General features: G+C 40.0%; 1 protein-coding gene across 1 annotated transcript in view; it reads left to right on the top strand.

The window, feature by feature from the left end:
• The window catches only part of LOC311129664 (E3 ubiquitin-protein ligase MYCBP2-like), a 319,573-nt gene that overhangs the window by 115,145 nt on the left and 180,267 nt on the right, over positions 1–24,161 (top strand). The window contains exons 16-18 of the mRNA XM_084162035.1: positions 4,069–4,214; positions 12,901–13,011; positions 21,523–21,642. Of these exons, the coding sequence (XP_084018161.1) occupies positions 4,069–4,214; positions 12,901–13,011; positions 21,523–21,642 (377 nt within the window). The remainder of the gene's footprint in view (positions 1–4,068; positions 4,215–12,900; positions 13,012–21,522; positions 21,643–24,161) is intronic.

Genomic DNA, 24,161 nt, shown 5'->3' with positions numbered 1-24,161 from the left:
TTTCATTCCGTCCATCCTCAACCCCAGGTTTCTCGGTTGTCGTAGGAAAGAAAATGCAGACGCAAACAGCGAGCTACTTTATTAGTGTGCACATTATTATGTGAAGAAATGTCATAAAGAGACAGAGGCGCAGAATATGGACTTAATATGAAATAATAATATAATATGATTTCATAAAATTATATTTTTGGTGTCTCATGGTAGGACGCAGAGGTAATATTGAAAAGGCAGCTGCGTTTTCGCCACAGCTCCACCAATCTGTCCTGCATCACCTCGGTCCACATGGTGTGTGCTGTTGTTGCTTTCCTCTTCGCCATCATTGTTTTTGTCTCACACGCTGAAAGCTCACTGGCTATTGGCAGTAGCAGTCCTTTCCCAATCGTGTGGTACAGTGAGGGAAAAAAGTATTTGATCCCCTGATGATTTTGTACGTTTGCCCACTGACAAAGACATGATCAGTCTATAATTTTAATGGTAAGTTTACTTGAACAGTGAGAGACAGAATAACAACAACAAAATCCAGAAAAATGCATGTCAAAAATGTTATAAATTGATTTGCATTTTAATGAGGGAAAGAAGTATTTGACCCCCTCTCAATCAGAAAGATTTCTGGCTCCCATGTGTCTTTTATACAGGTAACGAGCTGAGATTAGGAGCACACTCTTAAAGGGAGTGCTCCTAATCTCAGTTTGTTACCTGTATAAAAGACACCTGTCCACAGAAGCAATTAATCAATCAGATTCCAAACTCTCCACCATGGCCAAGACCAAAGAGCTCTCCAAGGATGTCAGGGACAAGATTGTAGACCTACACAAGGCTGGAATGGGCTACAAGACCATCGCCAATCAGCTTGGTGAGAAGGTGAAAACAGTTGGTGCGATTATTCGCAAATGGAAGAAACACAAAAGACCTGTCAATCTCCCTCGGCCTGGGGCTCCATGCAAGATCTCACCTCGTGGAGTTGCAATGATCATGAGAACGGTGAGGAATCAGCCCAGAACTACACGGGAGGATCTTGTCAATGATCTCAAGGCAGCTGGGACCATAGTCACCAAGAAAACAATTGGTAACACACTACGCCGTGAAGGACTGAAATCCTGCAGCGCCCGCAAGGTCCCCCTGCTCAAGAAAGCACATATACATGCCCGTCTGAAGTTTGCCAATGAACATCTGAATGATTCAGAGGAGAACTGGGTGAAAGTGTTGTGGTCAGATGAGACCAAAATAGAGCTCTTTGGCATCAACTCAACTCGCCGTGTTTGGAGGAGGAGGAATGCGCCTATGACCCTAAGAACACCATCCCCACCGTCAAACATGGAGGTGGAAACATTATGCTTTGGGGGTGTTTTTCTGCTAAGAGGACAGGACAACTTCACCACATAAAAGGGACGATGGACGGGGCCATGTACCGTCAAATCTTGGGTGAGAACCTCCTTCCCTCAGCCAGGGCATTGAAAATGGGTCGTGGATGGGTATTCCAGCATGACAATGACCCAAAACACACGGCCAAGGCAACGAAGGAGTGGCTCAAGAAGAAGCACATTAAGGTCCTGGAGTGGCCTAGCCAGTCTCCAGACCTTAATCCCATAGAAAATATGTGGAGGGAGCTGAAGGTTCGAGTTGCCAAACATCAGCCTCGAAACCTTAATGACTTGGAGAAGATCTTCAAAGAGGAGTGGGACAAAATCCCTCCTGAGATGATTGCCAACAAGGGTTTTGCCACCAAGTACTAAGTCATGTTTTGCAGAGGGGTCAAATACTTATTTCCCTCATTAAAATGCAAATCAATTTATAACATTTTTGACATGCGTTTTTCCGGATTTTTGTTGTTGTTATTCTGTCTCTCACTGTTCAAAAATAACCTACCATTAAAATTATAGACTGATCATTTCTTTGTCAGTGGGCAAATGTACAAAATCAGCAGGGGATCAAATACTTTTTTCCCTCACTGTAACTCTGCTCATACTACAAGATGCACAACCAAAATTTATGACATTGCCAGGTCATAGGACAAGGGTCTGGAGAACGGAACAGCCATCATCTGGGAATCCTTGACCCTCTCAAACTATGCGAGTCCCGACATACTGATCCTAGCAAAAGCTAATAGGATTTCACCCCGACCATAAAAATGAGTCTTGGAAAACTTGACGAAGAGGGAGACACACACACACACACACACACACACACACACACACACACACACACACATACACACACACACACATACATACATGAGAACACACACACACACCATTCACTAGTTGCAGTATCTTTGTTAAGAGAACATACATTTATGTTTGGGTCTAAGTTAGGGCTGACTCCATTTAGTCGATTGTTTGGTTGATAGGCTGTTGGTCGACCAAGATTGTTTTAGTGTAGCAGTGGAAAATATACGAGGCACATATCTGATTCACGCCTGTCTGAGTGGACTAATCCATTGCGGAGGCCGCGGGGATGGCACTCCAGTGTCACAAGTAGTACATTTACAGATAATTTCCATCATTTCTAATCTACAATGTTTGTTTGAATACGGTAATTTATGTTAATGCATTAAAATGTATTATTATTAGTCTTACCATTTTCATTGTAGGGGTGGACACGTTGTTTGCAGAGCGCTCAACCTATGCTACACTTGTGAGAAAAAAGTTTTGGTTTATTTCATTCCATTTACGAGTTGTCAATATATTAATTGTCTTTTGTTTGGAACACTCCTGTTAATATTGAGTAAGGACACGCACCTGATTACGCACATAGAAGTAGGACTAGTCTACCTGGCCTGCGTGCAAATGTAGGCCTATAAGTGTGCCCATTTGGGAATCTGATACTATTTCTGATTGTCGTAATTCGCCTTAAACAGCAAATAAACAATGTCTGTTTTTACATCGATTGAGAATGACAAAAGTTCCTCAATGTAGCCTATTTGAAAGATCTTTCCAGCTCTCTCCCTTTCGATTACCACTCAGCATGAAAGGGAAAAAAAAATGTCATGCGCTGATCCGGTGAAACGTCATAAAATAGGCCTACATGATTACTTCTTATCCTACAGCCTACAGCTGTGTTTGTCTGTCTGGAGCTCACTGGCACGGGAAACTATGAGGGCCCAGAATATTTTATTCAATGTTGCAAGTTTGCTAGCAGGGGTTTCGGACCAAGTTAATATAATAGTTGATGCAATGTTTCAAGTTCCTTGCAGACAGGCCATGCGTAGCCAATGTGATTTCTAGGATATTCATTTTTTGCAGGATATTTTCTACCTGCGGGCTGCAATGTTTTTATTTGTTGGCTTTATGTATGTAGGCTATTTTTACATATTGGCAATGGCAATAGAAGTTACTTTTAGATTTGTATCATTTTTATTTAGATATAATTTTGATTAACCACATGGCATTGATTTTGAGATATGAAGACTTTATTATGAATGAAATTAAACTGTTCCACGAAAATCATAACTGACACGCAGATCATTAGAAATGGTACGATAACATGGCACTCCAAATGGAAAAGGTTGCCGACCGCTGGTGTAGCCTATTTCCGGCAACTTCAGGAGCATAATGGCAGAATCTGCGAAGGCCAGCAGCAGCAGGAGGGTCATGAACAGGTTTTTGTTCTTCTGGTTAGGCTATATTGATCTCTGGCTCCCTCCCTCTTCAGTAATTTGTCTTAATTTTTAATTGCAGTGCTTAAAGTATCAGACAAGCTCAGTAGCCTACATATAGTTGATTTTATTCAATACATGGGGAAATACACATTTAAACATTTAGACCAATCAATTGGTCGAAAGAACAGACGACTCTACATCGACCAATATTTTTTTTAGTCGGGGACAGCCCTAATCTATGTTAATGGTTAAGTATATTTGCTATTTGCTAGTGCTTAGTGATCTGTCTTTACAAATCAGTATTGTTGAGTCAAAATGCTGATCAGATGCACTAATATTTGTTTCTGTATGTGTGTTTGTATGCTTTTGTTTGTCTTGTGGATGTCTGTGTTTGTTTGTGTTTATTTTGATGTTTGTCTCTCTGTATGTATGTGTGTGTCTCTCTTTCTGCATCTCTCTCTCCCTCTCAGTATCTGTGGCTGTGGTTCAGGGGAGTCTGGCTGCTCAGCGTGTGGCTGCTGTAAGGCCTGCGCCAGGGAGCTGGATGGACAGGAGGCCAGACAGAGGGGCATCTTTGACGCTGTCAAGGAGATGATACCACTAGACCTACTACTAGGTAAACACACAATAACAACAGTTGCTCAATATACACTACATGACCAAAAGTATGTGGACACATGTTCGTCGAACATCTTATTCCAAAATCATGGGCATTAATATGGAATTGGTCCCCCCTTTGCTGCTATAACAGCCTCCACTCTTCTGGGAAGGCTTTCCACTTGATATTGGAACATTGCTGCAGGGACTTGCTTCCATTCAGCCACAAGAGCATTAGTGAGGTCGGGCACTGATGTTGGGCGAAGTTCTTCCACACTGATCTCGACAAACCATTTCTGTATGAACCTCACTTTGTGCACAGGGGCATTGTCATGCTAAATCAAGAAAGGGCCTTCTCCCAAACTGTTGCCACAAGTTGGTAGTTGGAAGCACATAATCGTCTAGAATGTCATTGTATGCTGTAGCATTAATATTTCCCTTCACTGGGTCTAAGGGGCCTAGCCCGAACCATGAGAAACTGCCCCTGACCATTATTTGTCCTCCACCAAACTTTACAGTTGGTACTATGCATTGGGGCAGGTAACGTTCTCCTGGCATAGCAGAATCCACTAATTTGAAGGGGTGTCCACATACTTTTGTATATATAGTGTATCTGCATGTTCCGGTTTGGTGTATTCATTCGCAAACAGTTACGACCCATTTCACACTGTATAGTATATTTCTTGAGTTACAAGGCATTACTGTTGTCTGCTTCTTTTATTTATCTTTTTTTCTCAGTCATTCCATGTCAGCACACTGCTTAACCATTGCTACAGTGTTAAGCAGTGTTTTCCCAAGACCAGGAGTGGGTTAGTTTAAAAAAAAAATAGTTAGTCGCTTAGTACATAGACTATATATTTTTTTTAAAAATTGAAAACATAGTCCAGTCTGAACTTAAACAACTAAATCCTGGTAGAATGTGGTAGAATGTTATAAAGTAATTTAATCTCTGAATAATTTTTCTTCAATCACAGTATTTTCAATAGAGATATTAGCAGCGCTATTTAGCAAATTTGGTTGATTTTGTGGTCTCAAACCAGTGAGCATATTAACATTCTTCATCAAAAGTATGGGCAAAATGGAATTATTGACTCTGAAAAAGGTTGGAATGTTGTTCTCTTGTCATATAATTGCTACATTTGCCTTTTTTTGTTTTTACAGATTGCGTTTTGGTATATATTTTTTATTGGGTTAAATTTGGGTCCCGAGGCAAAACCAATTGAGAACCACTGCCCTAGACCATCATCCCTAGCCTGATCCTAGATCTGTTTCTGCTGTGTAGCCAACTCTTATGGTCATTGTCAGGCATAGGAGTTGGCTATACAGCACAAACAGCTCTGGGATCAGGCTAGGGTGTACCTGCTCAAGTAATGGTAGAGGGAACACAGGGCTCCCAGCATAAGTCAGCTTTTGAAGCACATGTCTGTCAATCACTATGTCTGTTTGTCTTCATGTAAGCTCAAGGTAGAATGAGAACCTTGACGACCTTTTACCTAGCCGGTGGGGATTCCACAAAATAATCAAAGGTCTGACCGCATGGAGATGCTTGGGAAAACGTTTACAACAGGGGATCAGAGTGTTTGTGTCTCAGGTGAAGAGGGTGGATCTGATCTCCATAAATCAAGTTATTTCTCGAGTTGGGTTCTGGGATATAACAGCCGTTGAGTATCAGATTTTATGGTGGATTGTGGAGGAGGGGGGTTGAGTGTTGGAGTATGTGAGTATGTGCTTGTGTGCTTGTCTGGCATCTGTTGTGGGGGAGTGGGGATGTTGGGGGGGAGTGGGGGGTATGGGATGGACCACAGGAATTATTTGCTAGGAAAATAATTGCTTGTCAATGAATTAAATGTAATACAATGGCAATCCGGGTTATATGTTAGAATCCTACGCGTGAACTGCCGACATTATTATGCATATTAATTGATAATGATGGAAAATAGGATATGCATAATTTAAAAAAAAATAGTTATATAGATATATATACAGTGGGGAAAAAAAGTATTTAGTCAGCCACCAATTGTGCAAGTTCTCCCACTTAAAAAGATGAGAGAGGCCTGTAATTTTCATCATAGGTACATCTCAATTATGACAGACAAAATGAGAAAGAAAAATCCAGAAAATCACATTGTAGGATTTTTAATGAATTTATTTGCAAATTATGGTGGAAAATAAGTATTTGGTCAATAACAAAAGTTTCTCAATACTTTGTTATATACCCTTTGTTGGCAATGACACAGGTCAAACGTTTTCTGTAAGTCTTCACAAGGTTTTCACACACTGTTGCTGGTATTTTGGCCCATTCCTCCATGCAGATCTCCTCTAGAGCAGTGATGTTTTGGGGCTGTCGCTGGGCAACACAGACTTTCAACTCCCTCCAAAGATTTTCTATGGGGTTGAGATCTGGAGACTGGCTAGGCCACTCCAGGACCTTGAAATGCTTCTTACGAAGCCACTCCTTCGTTGCCCGGGCGGTGTGTTTGGGATTATTGTCATGCTGAAAGACCCAGCCACGTTTCATCTTCAATGCCCTTGCTGATGGAAGGAGGTTTTCACTCAAAATCTCACGATACATGGCCCCATTCATTCTTTCCTTTACACGGATCAGTCGTCCTGGTCCCTTTGCAGAAAAACAGCCCCAAAGCATGATGTTTCCACCCCCATGCTTCACAGTAGGTATGGTGTTCTTTGGATGCAACTCAGCATTCTTTGTCCTCCAAACACGACGAGTTGAGTTTTTACCAAAACGTTCTATTTTGGTTTCATCTGACCATATGACATTCTCCCAATCCTCTTCTGGATCATCCAAATGCACTCTAGCAAACTTCAGACGGGCCTGGACATGTACTGGCTTAAGCAGGGGGACACGTCTTGCACTGCAGGATTTGAGTCCCTGGCGGCGTAGTGTGTTACTGATGGTAGGCTTTGTTACTTTGGTCCCAGCTCTCTGCAGGTCATTCACTAGGTCCCCCTGTGTGGTTCTGGGATTTTTGCTCACCGTTCTTGTGATCATTTTGACCCCACGGGGTGAGATCTTGTGTGGAGCCCCAGATCGAGGGAGATTATCAGTGGTCTTGTATGTCTTCCATTTCCTAATAATTGCTCCCACAGTTGATTTCTTCAAACCAAGCTGCTTACCTATTGCAGATTCAGTCTTCCCAGCCTGGTGCAGGTCTACAATTTTGTTTCTGGTGTCCTTTAACAGTGTGACTGTTTGAGGTTGTGGACAGGTGTCTTTTATACTGATAACAAGTTCAAACATGTGCCATTAATACAGGTAACGAGTGGTGGACAGAAGAGCCTCTTAAAGAAGAAGTTACAGGTCTGTGAGAGCCAGAAATCTTGCTTGTTTGTAGGTGACCAAATACTTATTTTCCACCACAATTTGCAAATAAATTCATAAAAAATCCTACAATGTGATTTTCTGGATTTTCTTTTCTCAATTTGTCTATCATAGTTTACGTGTACCTATGATGAAAATTACAGGCCTCTCTCATCTTTTTAAGTGGGAGAACTTGCACAATTGGTGGCTGACTAAATACTTTTTTTCCCCACTGTATATATATATATATATATATATATATATATATGTGAAAGCATTGGAAATGCTTTTGGCGGTTAATCTGCTTCTGTTTTGTGGGTGGCACTGTGTGCTGTTTTCGATGGATGGGTCCTGGCCTCTCGGGGCCTTAGGGATACGGAGGGACGTGGGTGGGGTGCTGATCACTGGGATGACGGCTCAACTTGGGATGGGGATGGGCTTTAGCGGGGGAATTAGTGGAGAACAATTGAAGCGTTACTCCGTAGCAATGTAAATATCACGGTACAGCTATATGGACACTCAATCATTACGCTATTTTTATTGGTAAATTTACAAACATATATAATTATAAATAGACTTGAAACTTGTATCTAATTATGGTGTATGGTGAAATAAGTATAGCCAGTTATAATTGTAATGGCTTAGCTGATAATAACAAAAGAAGAACAATATTTACATGGCTCAAAGAGAAGGAATATAATATCTATTGTATACAGGAAACTCATTCAACAAATTCGAGATGAAGTAGCGTGGGGAAAAACATGGGGGGGGGGGGGGGGGATATACTTCTCCCATGGGCAAAGAAATTCAAAAGGGGTGATGATATTAATTAATAGTAATTTCGATCCGAATCTGCAAATTATCCAAATAGATACGCAAGGTAGATGGATTATTTTAAATATGTTATTGGACCATAAACAGATATGGCTCATTAACCTTTACGGACCAAATAATGATGATCCACAATTCTTTGACAATATATATAATACATTATCAAGCCTGCAAGCAACTCAAGACAATATTATTATGGTGGGGGATTATAATACTGTTTTAAATAGCTCAATGGACTGGAAAGGAAATCACACCACAAACAATCACCCACATGCTCTTAAGGAAATTGTGAATGTCATGGATACATTAGAACTAGTAGATATATGGAGGCTTAACTATACTGATCTAGTGAGATATACATGGCGGAGACTGAATCAAGCTAGTGGTCTTGACTTCTTTCTTCTCATTCTCGTTGGCACCAAAAGTAAAAAAAAAAGTGTTGATAGGGGACAGAATGCGGTCGGACCATCATATAATAGGCATATACATTACTCTTACTGAATTTCCACGTGGGCGAGGATATTGGAAATTTAATCAAAGCCTATTGGATGATAATTTATTTATAATTAGAACAAAGGAATTTATAACTGACTTTTTCCAACATAACATAGGTACAGCGAATCCCCTTATTGTATGGGACACCTTTAAATGTGCCTTTAGAGGCCATGCAATTCAGTACTCATCTCGAAAACAAAAGCAATTTAGGTCAAAAGAGTTTATACTAACAAAGGAAATAGAAAGTCTAACAGAACAGATAGATGGCAAGAAAAACTGTAAAATAGAGGCTCAGAATAAATTAGAGGAAAAACAAAAAGAAATGGAGAAACTTATTCAAGAAAGATCAAGTGTAATATATTATAAAAATAAAGCAAACTGGATGGAATATGGGGAAAAATGCACAAAATTATTTTTTAATCTTCAACATAGGAATGCTACCAAAAAGAACTTAATGAAACTGGTTACAATTGACGGAGTCACCCATAATTCACCAAATTATATTTTGAAGGAAGAAACAAAGTACTTTAAGCATATGTTTTCTTTTCAGTCGCCTCCATCTCCTCTAACTGAAGCTAATTGTTGATTTTTTTTTTCTATTGATAATGTCAAATTAACAGCCACACAGAAAGACTCATGTGAAGGTGAAATTACAAAGGAGGAACTTCTGGATGCAATTAAAGACTTTAAGTCCGGGAAAACTCCAGGGTTGGATGGCATACCAGTCGAGGTATACCAAACCTTTTTTGATATACTAAGAGGACCGTTATTAGCATGTTTTAACCACTCCTATGTAAATGGTAGATTATCTGACACTCAAGAAGAAGGTCTGATCTCATTATTACTGAAACAGGATACAAGTGGAAAATATAAAGATCCAGTCCATTTACAAAATTGGAGGCCCCTTACACTTCAGTGTTGTGATGCAAAAATCCTAGCAAAATGTATAGCGCATAGAATTAAAAAGGTATTGTCGGATATTATTCATTCTAATCAGACAGGCTTTTTACATGGAAGATACATTGGATATAATATAAGGCAAGTATTGGATACAATAGAACACTATGGAAAATATGGGAAACCAGGCCTGCTATTCATAGCAGACTTCGAAAATTTGATAAAGTTCGACTGGGGTTTATATATAAATGCCTGGAGCATTTCAATTTTGGAGAATCTCTTATAAAATGGGTCAAAATCATGTTTAGTAACCCTAGGTGTAAAATAGTAAATAATGGCTATTTCTCAGAAAGTTTTAAACTGTCAAGAGGAGTGAAATAAGGTTGTCCACTATCGACATATCTATTTATTGTGGCCATTGAGATGTTAGCTATTAAAATCAGATCCAATAATAATATCAGAGGATTAGAAATACAAGGCTTAAAAACAAAGGTGTCATTGTACGCTGATGATTAATGTTTTCTTTTAAATCCACAACTAGAATCCCTCCACAGCCTCATAGAGGATTTAGATACATTTTCTAACCTCTCTGGATTACAACCAAATTATGACAAATGTACTATATTACGTATTGGATCACAAAAAAATAAAAAATTTACATTACCATGTAGTTTACCAATAAAATGGTCTGATGGTGATGTGGATATACTCGGAATACATATCCCAAAGGAAATAAATGATCTCACTTCAATAAATTTTAATAGAAAGTTAGCAAAAATAGATAAGATCTTACTACCATGGAAAGGAAAATACCTGTCAATTTGTGGAAAAAACACCCTGATTAACTCTTTAGTATTATCCTAGTTTACCTATTTGCTTATGGTCTTGCCTACGCCTAGCGAACAGTTTTTTTAATTATATGAGAAAAAAATATTCAATTTTATTTGGAACGGCAAGCCAGACAAAATTAAAAGGGCATATTTATATAATGAATATGAATTCGGAGGACAGAAATTATTAAATATTAAAGCATTAGACCTATCACTAAAAGCTTCAGTCATACAAAAGTTATACTTAAATCCGAACTGGTTCTCAAACAAATTAGTAAGATTGTCTCACCCAATGTTCAAGAAAGGCCTTTTTTCCTTTATTCAGATTACAACCTCTCAAATATATATCTTATAATCTCCCAAATATCACTATTTCTAAAACAAGCCATAGAAAGTTGGTTGCAATTTCAATTTAATCCTCCAGAAACGACAGAACAAATAATGCAACAAATATTGTGGTTAAATTCAAATATACTAATTGACAAAAAACCTTTATTTTTTGACAGAATGTTTAAAAAAGGTATAATCTTCGTAAATGATATCATCGGTAGGACTGGTGGAGACATGCAGCTAACAAAAACATATGGAAATGTCTGCTCTACCCAAAATTACAACCAAATAATTGCAGCCTTACCGCAAAAGTGGAAGAGGAAAGTGGAAGGGGGAGAAAGTAAGGAACTTGTCTGTCGGCCTTGCATTAAAGAACATAATTGGTTAAGGAAAACTGTGATAAATAAAAAAAGTATATCAGTTTCACTTAAGGACCAAAGGATTGACAGCCGTCCCATATAGATTGCAAAATAGTTGGGAAGAGATCTTTGACGTACCGATCCCATGGCATAGTGTTTATGAACTGACACGCAAAACGACACCGGATTCAAAAATTAGAATCTTTCCATTGAAATTATTATATACAATTCTTGCTACCAATAGAATGTTATTTATATGGGGGATACAATCTTCCCAGGTCTGCAGATTTTGCTGTGAAGAGACAGAATCATTAGATCATTTGTTTTGGTTCTGTCCATTTGTAGCTTGTTTTTGGACACAGGTCCAGGAATGGCTAAAGGATTGCAATATTTACCTGGAACTAACCTTGCAGATAGCATTACTGGGTGATCTGAAAAGTCATAGTCAATCAATCAATAATATAATAATACTTTTAGCAAAAATGTTTATTTTTAATTCACAATCTGTAGAAGCAATGAGAATAGAAAGGTTCAGAACTTTTGTAAAACATCACAGTACGGTTGAAATATATATGGCAAATAGAAATCCTATATGGATGGTGTTAAGAGATAGATGGGAGGTATTGAATAGAGTTGAAGGATGGGACTAATAACAAATAACAACAAATAATAACAAAGATAGCTAATAATGTAAGCATACTGTGTCCATAATAAGTATATAGGTTGTATGTTGGGAGCTTTTGGGAAAGAGCACAGTTAGAAATATATGGCATTTAGAAGCAAACCGGATGGACATCATGAAAATGATCGGAGAGGTTGAGAGTAGAAGAAGTTCAGGAGCAAAAAAAAAAAATAAAAAAAAAATATATATATATAATAGAATTATTGTAAAATTAACTCTGTCCATAAGGTGTAGATAGTAAGTATAGACCGGAAGTAGAGGCCTGGGCATTGTTGTTCACTAATTTACTCCAAGTAGGGAAAGGATGGTGGGGTTGAAAAGAAATAAAGGGGAGTATATATAAAATAAAATAAACATGGGGGATTGGAAGTGATGCAGACAATTACATTGATAGAAGATACAATCTATCTGCAATATTAAGCTGATCCATTCCCCCAGAAAAAAAAAAAAAAAAGCTCAAGGTAGAAGCTGCCCCTTCAGTTTACCCTCCCCCGATCCTAATTTGAACGATTAGGGGGTGAAACGGTAGCCTTGGAATTAAAAAGTGAATCACACTATGTTACACTATTGTTTCACTTCACGAATCCCGTCTGACATTGCCGTCATTGCATCCGTTTGTACTCACGTCTGCAATGAATAAAACAAATGTGTAATTGGATCACACCATCAGACCAACCAGCCCATCATTTCTGAGAGGATTTTCTAACTGGGCCAGGTGCCTTTCTATTAGGAGGAATGACACACTGAATTAGTAATGTGAAACAATAGTGAGATAAAGTGGGATTCAGTTAGGATTTCGAGGTTAGTGAAACTGTAAACTGACCTCATATCAGTTTCAAGGCAAAGGGTTTACTTAATTCTATTCCATGTATAGACACATCACTTCTCCATCATTCATCCATGTTGTGTCTTGTCTCTGTCTCTCCTCCTCCTCCTGGTTCTCTCTTCGGTGTGTGTTTCAGCTGTGCCTGTCCCTCCCCCCCCAGGAGTCAACATTGAGGAGCACATCCAGATCCGGCAGGAGGAGAAACGCCAGCGGATCAACCGCCGACACCGGCTGGAGGAGGGACAAGGTACGGACTAGGAGGGGATAGGTGCTAGGGGAAGGTGTGTGTGTTTTTGTTTGGGGAGCAGAAAAGGCAGAGGATCAAATATCGGTATATGGTTACATTGGTGTGTGTGTGTTTGTGGGTGTCGGCAGGTAAGGGTTTGGGGGGTTGAGGGTGTGTGTGTTGATGGGTGGATTGACCTGATTGGTATGATAGCTGTGTGGGGCCATGAACAATATGGGCAGGGGAAGACAGTGGAATGGTAAACAAAACTCTTTAACTCTTTCTTCTATTTCCAATAGACCATTCAGTACTCTGACCCTGTCATTGCAATGATTTTGGGTTTCCCATATTTCCTTATTGTGCCGTTGTGATCCACTTTTTCGAGCTGAAAGACAGCCAGAGCTTACCCATGATGTTGCACAACGATTTAAGTCAATAAGTAAATGTTTTAGTCAAATTATAATATATTTTAGCTTGAAGTGACAAATCCAAACTGCCCACTTTGTGCAAATCCGTGTGAATGCAGTGTCTCTTCCTATGATATGACATACAAGTTCTTTTCAGCTACGTTTCGTTTCAGGGCTGGGTTTTATTTGAATGTTACCACCCACCAACATTGCAGGTGTTTCTGATTAATAAACAATGCCAAGTTATTCCTCTTCGCCACTGAGACTAGCCAAACTGCCTAGTGTCCACTTGGCCGCCTGAGCCGTGGAGCAAATTAAAATGGGGGGTGCATCTTTTTCTTTTTTTCTTATCACATTGTATACTTTGTCAATTTGCACTTACTTTTGAGCTAGTCTGTATAAAAAATATATATATAAAAAAAAAATATATATATATATATACACAGTGGGGAGAACAAGTATTTGATACACTGGCAAATTTGCAGGTTTTCCTACTTACAAAGCATGTAGAGGTCTGTAATGTTTTTCATAGGTACAGTTCAACTGTGAGAGACGGAATCTAATACAAAAATCCAGAAAATCATATTGTATGATTTTTAAGTAATTCATTTGCATTTTATTGCATGACATAAGTATTTGATCATCTTCCAACCAGTAAGAATTCTGTCTCTCACAGACCTGTTAGTTTTTCTTTAAGAAGCCATCCTGTTCTCCACTAATTACCTGTATTAACTGCACCTGTTTGAACTCATTACCTGTATAAAAGACACCTGTCAACACACTCAATCAAACAGACTCCAACCTCTCCACAATGGCCAAGACCAGAGAGCTGTGTAAGGACATCAGGGATACAATTGTAGACCTGCACTAGGCTGGGATGGGCTACAGGACAATAGGCAAGCAGCTTGGTGAGAAGGCAACAACTGTTGGCACAATTATTAGAAAATGGAAGAAGTTCAAGATGACGGTCAATCACCCTCGGTCTGGGGCTCCATGCAAGATCTCACCTCGTGGGGCATCAATGATCATGAGGAAGGTGAGGGATCCGCCCAGAACTACACGGCAGGACCTGGTCAATGACCTGAAGAGAGCTGGGACCACAGTCTCAAAGAAAACCATTAGTAACACACTACGCCGTCATGGATTAAAATCCTGCAGCACACGCAAGGTCCCCCTGCTCAAGCCAGCGCATGTCCAGGCCCGTCTGAAGTTTGCCAATGACCATCTGGATGATCCAGAGGAGGAATGGGAGGTCATGTGGTCTGATGAGACAAAAATAGAGCTTTTTGGTCTAAACTCCACTCGCCGTGTTTGGAGGAAGAAGAAGGATGAGTACAACCCCAAGAACACCATCCCAACCGTGAAGCATGGAGGTGGAAACATCATTCTTTGGGGATGCTTTTCTGCAAAGGGGACAGGACGACTGCACCATATTGAGGGGAGGATGGATGGGGCCATGTATCGCGAGATCTTGGCCAACAACCTCCTTCCCTCAGTAAGAGCATTGAAAATGGGTCGTGGCTGGGTCTTCCAGCATGACAACGACCCGAAACACACAGCCAGGGCAACTAAGGAGTGGCTCCGTAAGAAGCATCTCAAGGTCCTGGAGTGGCCTAGCCAGTCTCCAGAACTGAACCCAATAGAAAATCTTTGGAGGGAGCTGAAAGTCCGTATTGCCCAGCGACAGCCCCGAAACCTGAAGGATCTGGAGAAGGTCTGTATAGAGGAGTGGGCCAAGATCCCTGCTGCAGTGTGTGCAAACCTGGTCAAGACCTACAGGAAACGTATGATCTCTGTAATTGCAAACAAAGGTTTCTGTACCAAATATTAAGTTCTGCTTTTCTGATGTATCAAATAGTTATGTCATGCAATAAAATGCAAATTAATTACTTAAAAATCATACAATGTGATTTTCTGGATTTTTGTTTTAGATTCCGTCTCTCACAGTTGAAGTGTACCTATGATAAAAATTACAGACCTCTACATGCTTTGTAAGTAGGAAAACCTGCAGAATCGGCAGTGTATCAAATACTTGTTCTCCCCACTGTATCTGGGGAAGGGTACCAACAAATGTCTGCAGCATTGAAGGTCCCCTAGAACACAGTGGCCTCCATCATTCTTAAATGGAAGAAGTTTGGAACCACCAAGACTCTTCCTAGAGCTGGCCGCCCGGCCAAACTGAGCAATTGTGGAGAAGGGCCTTGGTCAGGGAGGTGACCAAGAACCCGATGGTCACTCTGACAGAGCTCCAGAGTTCCTCTGTGGAGATGGGAGAACCTTCCAGAAGGATAACCATCTCTGCAGCACTCCACCAATGAGGCCTTTATGGTAGAGTGGCCAGACGGAAGCCACTCATCAGTAAAAGGCACATGACAGCCCGCTTGGAGTTTGCCAAAAGGCACCTAAAGGACTCTCAGAACATGAGAAGCAAGATTCTCTGGTCTGATGAAACCAAGATTGAACTATTTGGCCTGAATACCAAGCGTCACGTCTGGAGGAAACTTGGTTCCATCCCTACGGTGAAGCATGGTGGTGGCAGCATCATGCTGTGGGGATGTTTTTCAGCGGAAGGTACTGGGAGACTAGTCAGGATTGTGGGAAAGATGAGCGGAGCAAATTATAGAGAGATCCTTGATGAAAACCTGCTCTAGAGTGCTTAGGACCTCAGACTGGGGATAAGGTTCACCTTCCAACAGGACAACGACCCTAAGCACACAGCCAAGACAACGCAGGAGTGGCTTCGGGACAAGTCTCTGAATGTCCTTGAGTGGCCCAGCCAGAGTCCAGACTTGAACCTGATTAATATAATAATAATAATAATATGCCATTTAGCAGACGCTTTTATCCAAAGCGACTTACAGTCATGCGTGCATACATTTTTTTTTGTGTATGGGTGGTCCCGGGGATCGAACCCACTACCTTGGCGTTACAAGCGCCGTGCTCTACCAGCTGAGCTACAGAGGACCACTAAACATTAAACATGGAGAAACCTGAAAATAGCTGTGCCGCGATGCTCCCCATCCAACCTGACAGATCTGCAGAGAAGAATGGGAGAAATTCCCCAAATACAGGTGTGCCAAGCTTGTAGCGTCATACCCAAGAAGACTCTAGGCTGTAATCGCTGCTAAAGGTGCTTCAACAAAGTTCTGAGTAAAGGGTCTGAATACTTATCTAAATATGGTATTTAATTTTTGTATTTTCTTTATACATTTGTAAAAATGTTGTACTTTTTTTTTTTTTTGCCTTGTCATTATGGGGTATTGTGTATAGATTGAGGGGAAAACATGTTTTAATCCATTTTAGAATAAGGCTATAACTTAACAAAATATGGAAAAAGTCAAGTGGTCTGAATACTTTCCGAATGCACTGTAGATAGCATGCTAGCTAGCTACACTGACAGCTATCAGTGCCCTATTTGTTGATGTTTATCAACTCCACGTGGAAATTCCCACTCCCAATTCGTGAATATGTTCAAGTAGCCTTTGTCATTCTTTGGAGTTGGAACGTAAATGTGTATTTTCTCTCTAGGACAGGAAATTGCTTAAAAATAGTAGCTGTAACTTCCTCTGATTTCAACATAAATTGTTTTACTTTTAAATTCATAATATGCAGTGTATAGCCATTGATTCTTGAAGAATATAACTTATAAATGCCTCAATTGTCTATCCCCATCAGAACCCAAAATATAAGCTTGTTCTACTCCTTTGTTTGCAAAGGATGCAATTGTAAACAAACACTGAATAGCTTAAAAACATGGTTAAGACTATAATTTTTATCTCAGAGATGGTCAGTCCTTGCATCCATAGGTCTGTCTATGAATTTGACAGTGGTTACATTTATCCAGCCCCATCCCCCAGATGTGTACCGAAACAGTGGCGTGGTGACCGCTTTGCAAGTTTTTGAACTGCAGATTGCCCCTTTAAGTAAAGATCCCTTCTAAATAGGTTTCCTCTCTCTGGTGCATTAGTATAAATACAAAAGACAAACCGAAGGAGAGAGAATAAGAAACAATTGGGAGTCTATTAAGTTAATTCTTCTTTTGCTTTGGCACTAGAGTCCTTGGACGGCGACACTACTTTTGTTAAATAAAAATCTATATCACAGTCCAACTCGATTGAACAACACTCTCTAAGCAGCAGAGTAGATTTCTTACAGCGGCCGTCGACTGACACAGCATAATTAGATGCAGGTGAAACTGCAGGCGTTGTCAAAGCGCCTCGCCTCAAACAACAAGCAGACTATATTATGGGATTGATAGATCAGTAAGGAGAGAAGAGAAGTTGTGACGGATAGACTTCCGACACCGATTGCGCTTATTTCATGTCATCCTAGACGTCGGTGGAGGCTTTCAAATTAGTATTTATAGCCACAAATGAAATGATTTAAGTCTTTTTTTTATCCGAACAGGGCACATTTAAAATATCCTTCATGGATAATCACTAATTGGTATAAATAGATGGTTTATGTGCCCTGTAGTTATATTTGGAAGCAACAAATTAAAGGTGCAATATGCTGTGCCATTTCCTGGTTGCTAAAATTCTAGTAGTTCTCCTAATTTCAGTTTGTGACAGAACAAGTAATCTATAGTGTGGAGAATCATTGTACCATCTAAACCCCTGTGAAATACTGTATCTTTTCAATAACCAAACATTTTGTATTTTCAGCTTTTTGAAGCTGGTGTACAAAACCAAAAGGAGAAGACGAAAAAACTAAATTTAAGAACTGGAAACATAGAAATAGCGCACATAGAACAGATCCACCAGTTCTTAGACTTGCTTTCAATGAGAATTACAGATCTATAACTCACATCTATAACTCACAAACGTACTGAAAATTGAGAAATCATGTGACTAAACTGAATAAAAATAAGAAGAAACTACACTATGAAACAAAGATAAATGACATAAAGCATGACAGTAAAAAGCTTTGGATCACCTTAAATGAGATTTTGGCCAAAAAGACAAACTAAGCTCCATCATTCATTGAATCAGATGGCTCATTCATCACAAAACCCACTGATATTGCCAACTACTTTAATTATTTTTTTTCATTGGCAAGATTAGCAAACTTAGGCATGACATACCAGCAACAAACACTGACACTACACATTCAAGTATATCTGACCAAATTATGAAAGACAAGCATTGTAATTTTGAATTCCGTAAAGTAAGTGTGGAAGAGGTTGAAAAGATGATTGTCGATCAACAATGACAAACCACCGGGGTCTGACAACTTGGATGGAAAACTACTTAGGATAATAGCGGACAATATTGACACTCCTATTTGCCATATCTTTAATTTAAGGCTGCTAGAAAGCGTGTGCCCTCAGGCCTGTACTAAGAATAGTAAAGCCCCCTTTACTGGCTCAAATAGCCGACCAATCAGCCTACCAACCGTTAGTAAACTTTTGGAAAAAATTGTGTTTGATAAAATGCTATTTCACAGTAAACAAATTGACAACATACTTTCAGCACGTTTATAGGGAAGGACATTCAACAAGCACAGCACTTACACAAATGACTGATGATTGGCTGAGAGAAATTGATGATAAAAATATTGTGGGGGATGTTTTGTTATACTTCAGTGCAGCTTTTGACATTATCGATCATAGTCTGTTGCTGGAAAAACGTATGTGTTATGGCTTTACACCCCCTGCTATATTGTGGATAAAGAGTTACCTGTCTAACAGAACACAGGGGGTGTTCTTTAATGGAAGCCTCTCCAACATAATCCAGGTAGAATCAGGAATTCCCCAGGGCAGCTGTCTAGGCCCCTTACTTTTTTCAATCTTAACTAACGACATGCTTTGAGTAAAGCCAGTGTGTCCATGTAAGCGGATGACTCAACACTATACACATCAGCTACCACAGCGACTGAAATGACAGCAACACTTAAAAAAGAGATACAGTTAGTTTCATAATGGGTGGCAAGGAATAAGTTAGTCCTAAATATTCCAAAAATGTAAAATATTGTATTTGGGACAAATCATTTTCTAAACCCTAAACCTCAACTAAATCTTGTAATTAATAATGTGGAAATTGAGCAAGTTGAGGAGACTAAATTGCTTGGAGTAACCCTGGATTGTAAACTGTCATGGTCAAAAAATATTGATACAACAGTAGCTAGGATGGGGAGAAGTCTGTATAATAAAGCGCTGCTCTGCATTCTTAACAGCACTATCAACAAGGCAGGTCCTACAGGCCCTAGTTTTGTCGCACCTGGACTGCTGTTCAGTCGTGTGGTCAGGTGCCACAAAGAGGGACTTAGGAAAATTGCAATTGGCTCAGAACAGTGCAGCACGGCTGGCCCTTGGATGTACACAGAGAGCTAACATGAATAATATGCATGTCAATCTCTCCTGGCTCAAAGTTGAGGAGAGATTGACTTCATCACTACTTGTATTTGTGAGAGATATTGACAGCTGTCTGTTTGAACTACAGGCACACAGCTCAGACTCCCATGCATACCCCACAAGACATGCCTCCAGAGGTCTCTTCACAGTCCCCAAGTCAAGAACAGACTATGGGAGGTGCATAGTACTACATAGAGCCATGACTACATGGAACTCTATTCCACATCAAGTAACTCATGCCAGCAGTAAAATTTGATTTAAAAACAGATACAAATACACCTTATGGAACAGTGGGGACTGTGAAGCAACACAAACATAGACACATGCATGTAAACACACGATAACATACGCACTATACACACATGTACACATGGATTTTGTGTTATAGATATGTGGTAGTAGAGTAGAGGCCTGAGGGGGCACACTTAATATGTTGTGAAATCTGTTATGAATGTATTGTGATGTTTTTAAAATGTAAAACTGCCTTAATTTTGCTGGACCCCAGGAAGAGTAGCTGCTGCCTTGGCAGCCACTAATGGGGATCCATAACAAATACAAATACAAATACTTTCCTATGTGAATTTGGTCGGGTTGCCCTAAAAGTAACATATTGCAGCTTTAAGATGCTGTAGAGGAAAATGCAGATGGAAGATGTAAAAGATACCACAGTCCCACTATTCTTAATCGGGATTAATAATACGTCAAACTGGTTTACCCATTAGGATTATTCTATACTAAGATCTTTCCCTCTTCTACCCTAATTTCTCCCCCACAACTGATGGTTCTGAGGTTGAGAGCAGGGGAATGTGTAGGTATTGATATTGAATAGAAAATAATACTGAGGGAGTATAGATTTTCTGAAGAATGTCTCTTAAAGGTCAAATATAGGATATTATGCTACTATAGAGGTAAAGCATCAAGGGGAGAGGGTGTGTTCTTGTACCCCTATTTTTGCACTCCTCTTGAAAAGTTACTCTATACTCTAGAGAGCAATGTCTCTCCAACCCCATTGGACTCATTCAGTCAGGCCAATTATTCAACCCTATCCAACAGAACCCTGGTCCATGGACTGGTGTGTGAGGTATATGCTGACTATTCCAGCAGTTAGTTAGTTTGTTACTTAGTTTATAAAATGAGGAAGACCATAGCATGTCAGTCCGTGGTATAAGATGGGATCAATAAACACCGTTCTATGTTCACTGTAATGCATGGGCCTTCATCCTCCCTGTTCCTCTCACCAATCACTATGACCTCTGAAACAATAAGAATCCTATGAAAGCCAATGGCCCCCTAAATTCACATTAAACTTTTATACAGAACAGGTATGACAGTATTTTCAGAACTTTTTAAAAATACATTCAGCTGGAAAGAACTGCACTAAGCCCTGGATTATGTTGCTGTGTAGTTAGGCGTCATAGGCACCTGCAAGTGATACGCCACATTGAAATTGAGCATGGAGCAATTGAAACAACCCCCACAAAAAGAAAGGTCCTGCTCTGTTTGAGGTTTGGAGAGTTTTTTTACCTTCTTTTTTACCTTCTTTTCACATGCCTTCATTACCTTTCCTTCCTTCTCTCCCTTCTTTTTTTCTTGGAATCACTTGCTTATTCCAGCTTCCTTCTCCAGGACTGTCGGTGTTCCGATCCTAAGACACCCATCTCTGAAGCTGCAAACGGAGTTCTCTCCCTCTTTCTTAACCCCTACCCTCTCTCTCTCCTGCCTGCTCCCTCCTTCCCCCTCTCCACCTGACTGATGGCCTGTTCACCTTTACAGACGGGAGCAGCGAGCGAGTGGAGAAGGACCCCCATAAGATCACCACCTACCCCCCGAGGGTGGTGCATTTCGACTGCGAGATGACAGCTGTGCAGGTCAGCTGCGGCTTCCACCATTCAGGTAGGTCCCCCGGCCACTTCCTGTCACTCACTCCCTGCTTCTTCTTTGATCTCTTCTTCGGTGGTCTTTGATCACAAGAGGAAGACTGTGTTGATGAGTGTTTTCTGGCCACATATCAAATAACCACAGGTCATAAAGGTATTTCAATAAAAACTGTTAAAGGAATTTACCCTTCACTAAGCCCCGCCCCTTTTGTTACTGTTGCTACCTCGGTCAACATTTCCCCGGGAAACTCAATTCCCCATTCAAACTATTTGAGAAAACCCCTGAGAATGATATCAAACTGTGTTCTAATACACAATGAAATTAAACACAAACTAACCATTGCTAATCAGAAGACTCTTGGGTATGTGGCGGACTCATTACAATTGCTTCACAGGAACTTGGTAAAATGACGTTTGTAGTGTGGCTAGCCACTGGATGGCTGTGAATGCACCATCCACATGCGGTCAAAGCTGCTAACTTTTGGACCAAACTAGTGCTCTTAAGTCATATCCTTCTATCGACAGCAGATGAGAGTTGTATTCATAATCAAGCTAACTTAGCTAGCTAACATACATTTGGAGAAAACATGTTATATTACCTGGCTAGCTAGCTTCCTTTAGCAGCATTTGTATTGGTGGTCAATGAGACAGAGCTAGCTAACCAGCTAGCAAACAATGGAACAGATTTGAAAAATACTCCATCAATAGGCTCTGCATTTTAGGACTCACAGTCGCAAGTACATATTACCTCAACTACCTCAACTAGCCGGTGCCCCCGCACATTGACTCTGCAACGGTACCCCCCTGTATATATAGCCTCCCTACTGTCACTTTATTTTACTTCTGCTCTTTTTTTTCTCAACACTTTTTTTGTTGTTGTTTTATTTTTACTTTTTTTTTGTTTAAAATAAATGCACTGTTGGTTAAGGGCTGTAAGTAAGCATTTCACTGTAATGTCTGCACCTGTTGTATTCGGCGCATGTGACCAATTCAATTTGATTTGATTTGATTTGAAGTGAGTGTTGGAGCTCATGGTAAGAATTTTGACCGCACCTTGCGGTTGATACCATTCTCTTTTATGTTTTACTTTGTAAAAATAAGCTTACAGGACTGTTTTATTACTGTAACTATATGACTAATCAAATGTATTGTAAGGGAAATTAAACATTATATGTGTTGCAGTATGCCTTTAGAATAATGCAAACATATCCTTGACTCTTTCTAAGTGGGAAACAAACAATGCCAGTCAGCCTGTATAGCCGGACCATCAAAACTACACCTAAACTATACCAAAATGAATTTTACACATAATAAGAGTTAGCCTATAGACAATATTAAATTGACAATCTGATGAGTGACAATATTAGGCCTATCAGTTGTCAAATTGAACAAAAAGACATGGGCGCATCTTGTAATTGACAGATGCAGGGAAATTGAGCATCACTTTATCAAATCCGCAAACATTTAGATTTCTATATAGTATCAGAAAGAGCATATTCTGCTGTTTCTATGACACTTACTTTTGTCAAATAACTCAAAATTCAAGAGGTGCAGCTCTATTTACAAATTTTACTTTTTCCAATAATAGCTGTGCTGTCCATGCATTCAGCACATGACCACTCGAACGGCAGCATTGCTCTGGCTACTAAGCAAAAACTAGTAACATAATAAAATTAAAATATTATATTCTGTCGTCAATAGATGAATGGCTTCAATGAACTGTTAGGGGTGAAGGGGATGATTGAATTTAGAACACTAGTGTAATGATGAGGAATTGTGGGCGTTGTGGACAGTCTAATTATTTTATTATGAAAGGCTGGAAATGGTATATAATTCCCCTCAGAGTCAAATCAGACACTGAGTACAACATACAATGTGTGTAGTTCACAATGTCAAGCCGAACCAAACGAATAGACGCACTGACAGCATTGCAAATGCTGCAGAATTTAGATGAGTTTAAGTCGGATGGAGGATTGGATATAAAAGTCTTCATCTGATTCTGATGTTTACTTCGAGCCTCCGCCTCCGATGCCTGAGCCTCGCTGCAGAAAAACCAGAACAGAGCCAACTGAGATAATGATCCCAACTGCCACGGTGAGACAGTCTGGGAGGGATGGCACGGTTTGGTAGAAAAGTATGACGAGTTTATGTGACATGCAGATGTTGAAGCACATCAGAGATGTTGCTCATACGTACAGAAAAGGAAACAGTACGTGGGACATGTCTATGGATGAACTCTAAGCATTTATTGCACTCTTGTATGTCCGCGGGGCATACGGCGGAAAGAGTTTGGATGTGGAGTCATTTTGGTTTGATAGGTAAGGGGTGGACTTTTTCAGAGATACCATTTCACGCAACAGCTTCAGAGAGATTATGCGACACCTGCACACTTAACAAGGCCCAAGAAAACTGTGTGCAGTGCAACCGATTTGTTTGTGGGGCTTGCGCACACAAAGCCCCAAAGCTGTGTGCTGACTGTGGACCCGAAGCATAAAGACACGACAAGATTGATTCATGCTTAAATGCACGCATATA

The sequence above is a fragment of the Coregonus lavaretus genome (assembly GCF_964263955.1).
Source record: "Coregonus lavaretus genome assembly, chromosome: 5".
NCBI lineage: Eukaryota > Metazoa > Chordata > Actinopteri > Salmoniformes > Salmonidae > Coregonus > Coregonus lavaretus.
Note: the sequence above shows the minus strand (reverse complement) of the source record. Positions and strands in the feature narration are given on the sequence as shown.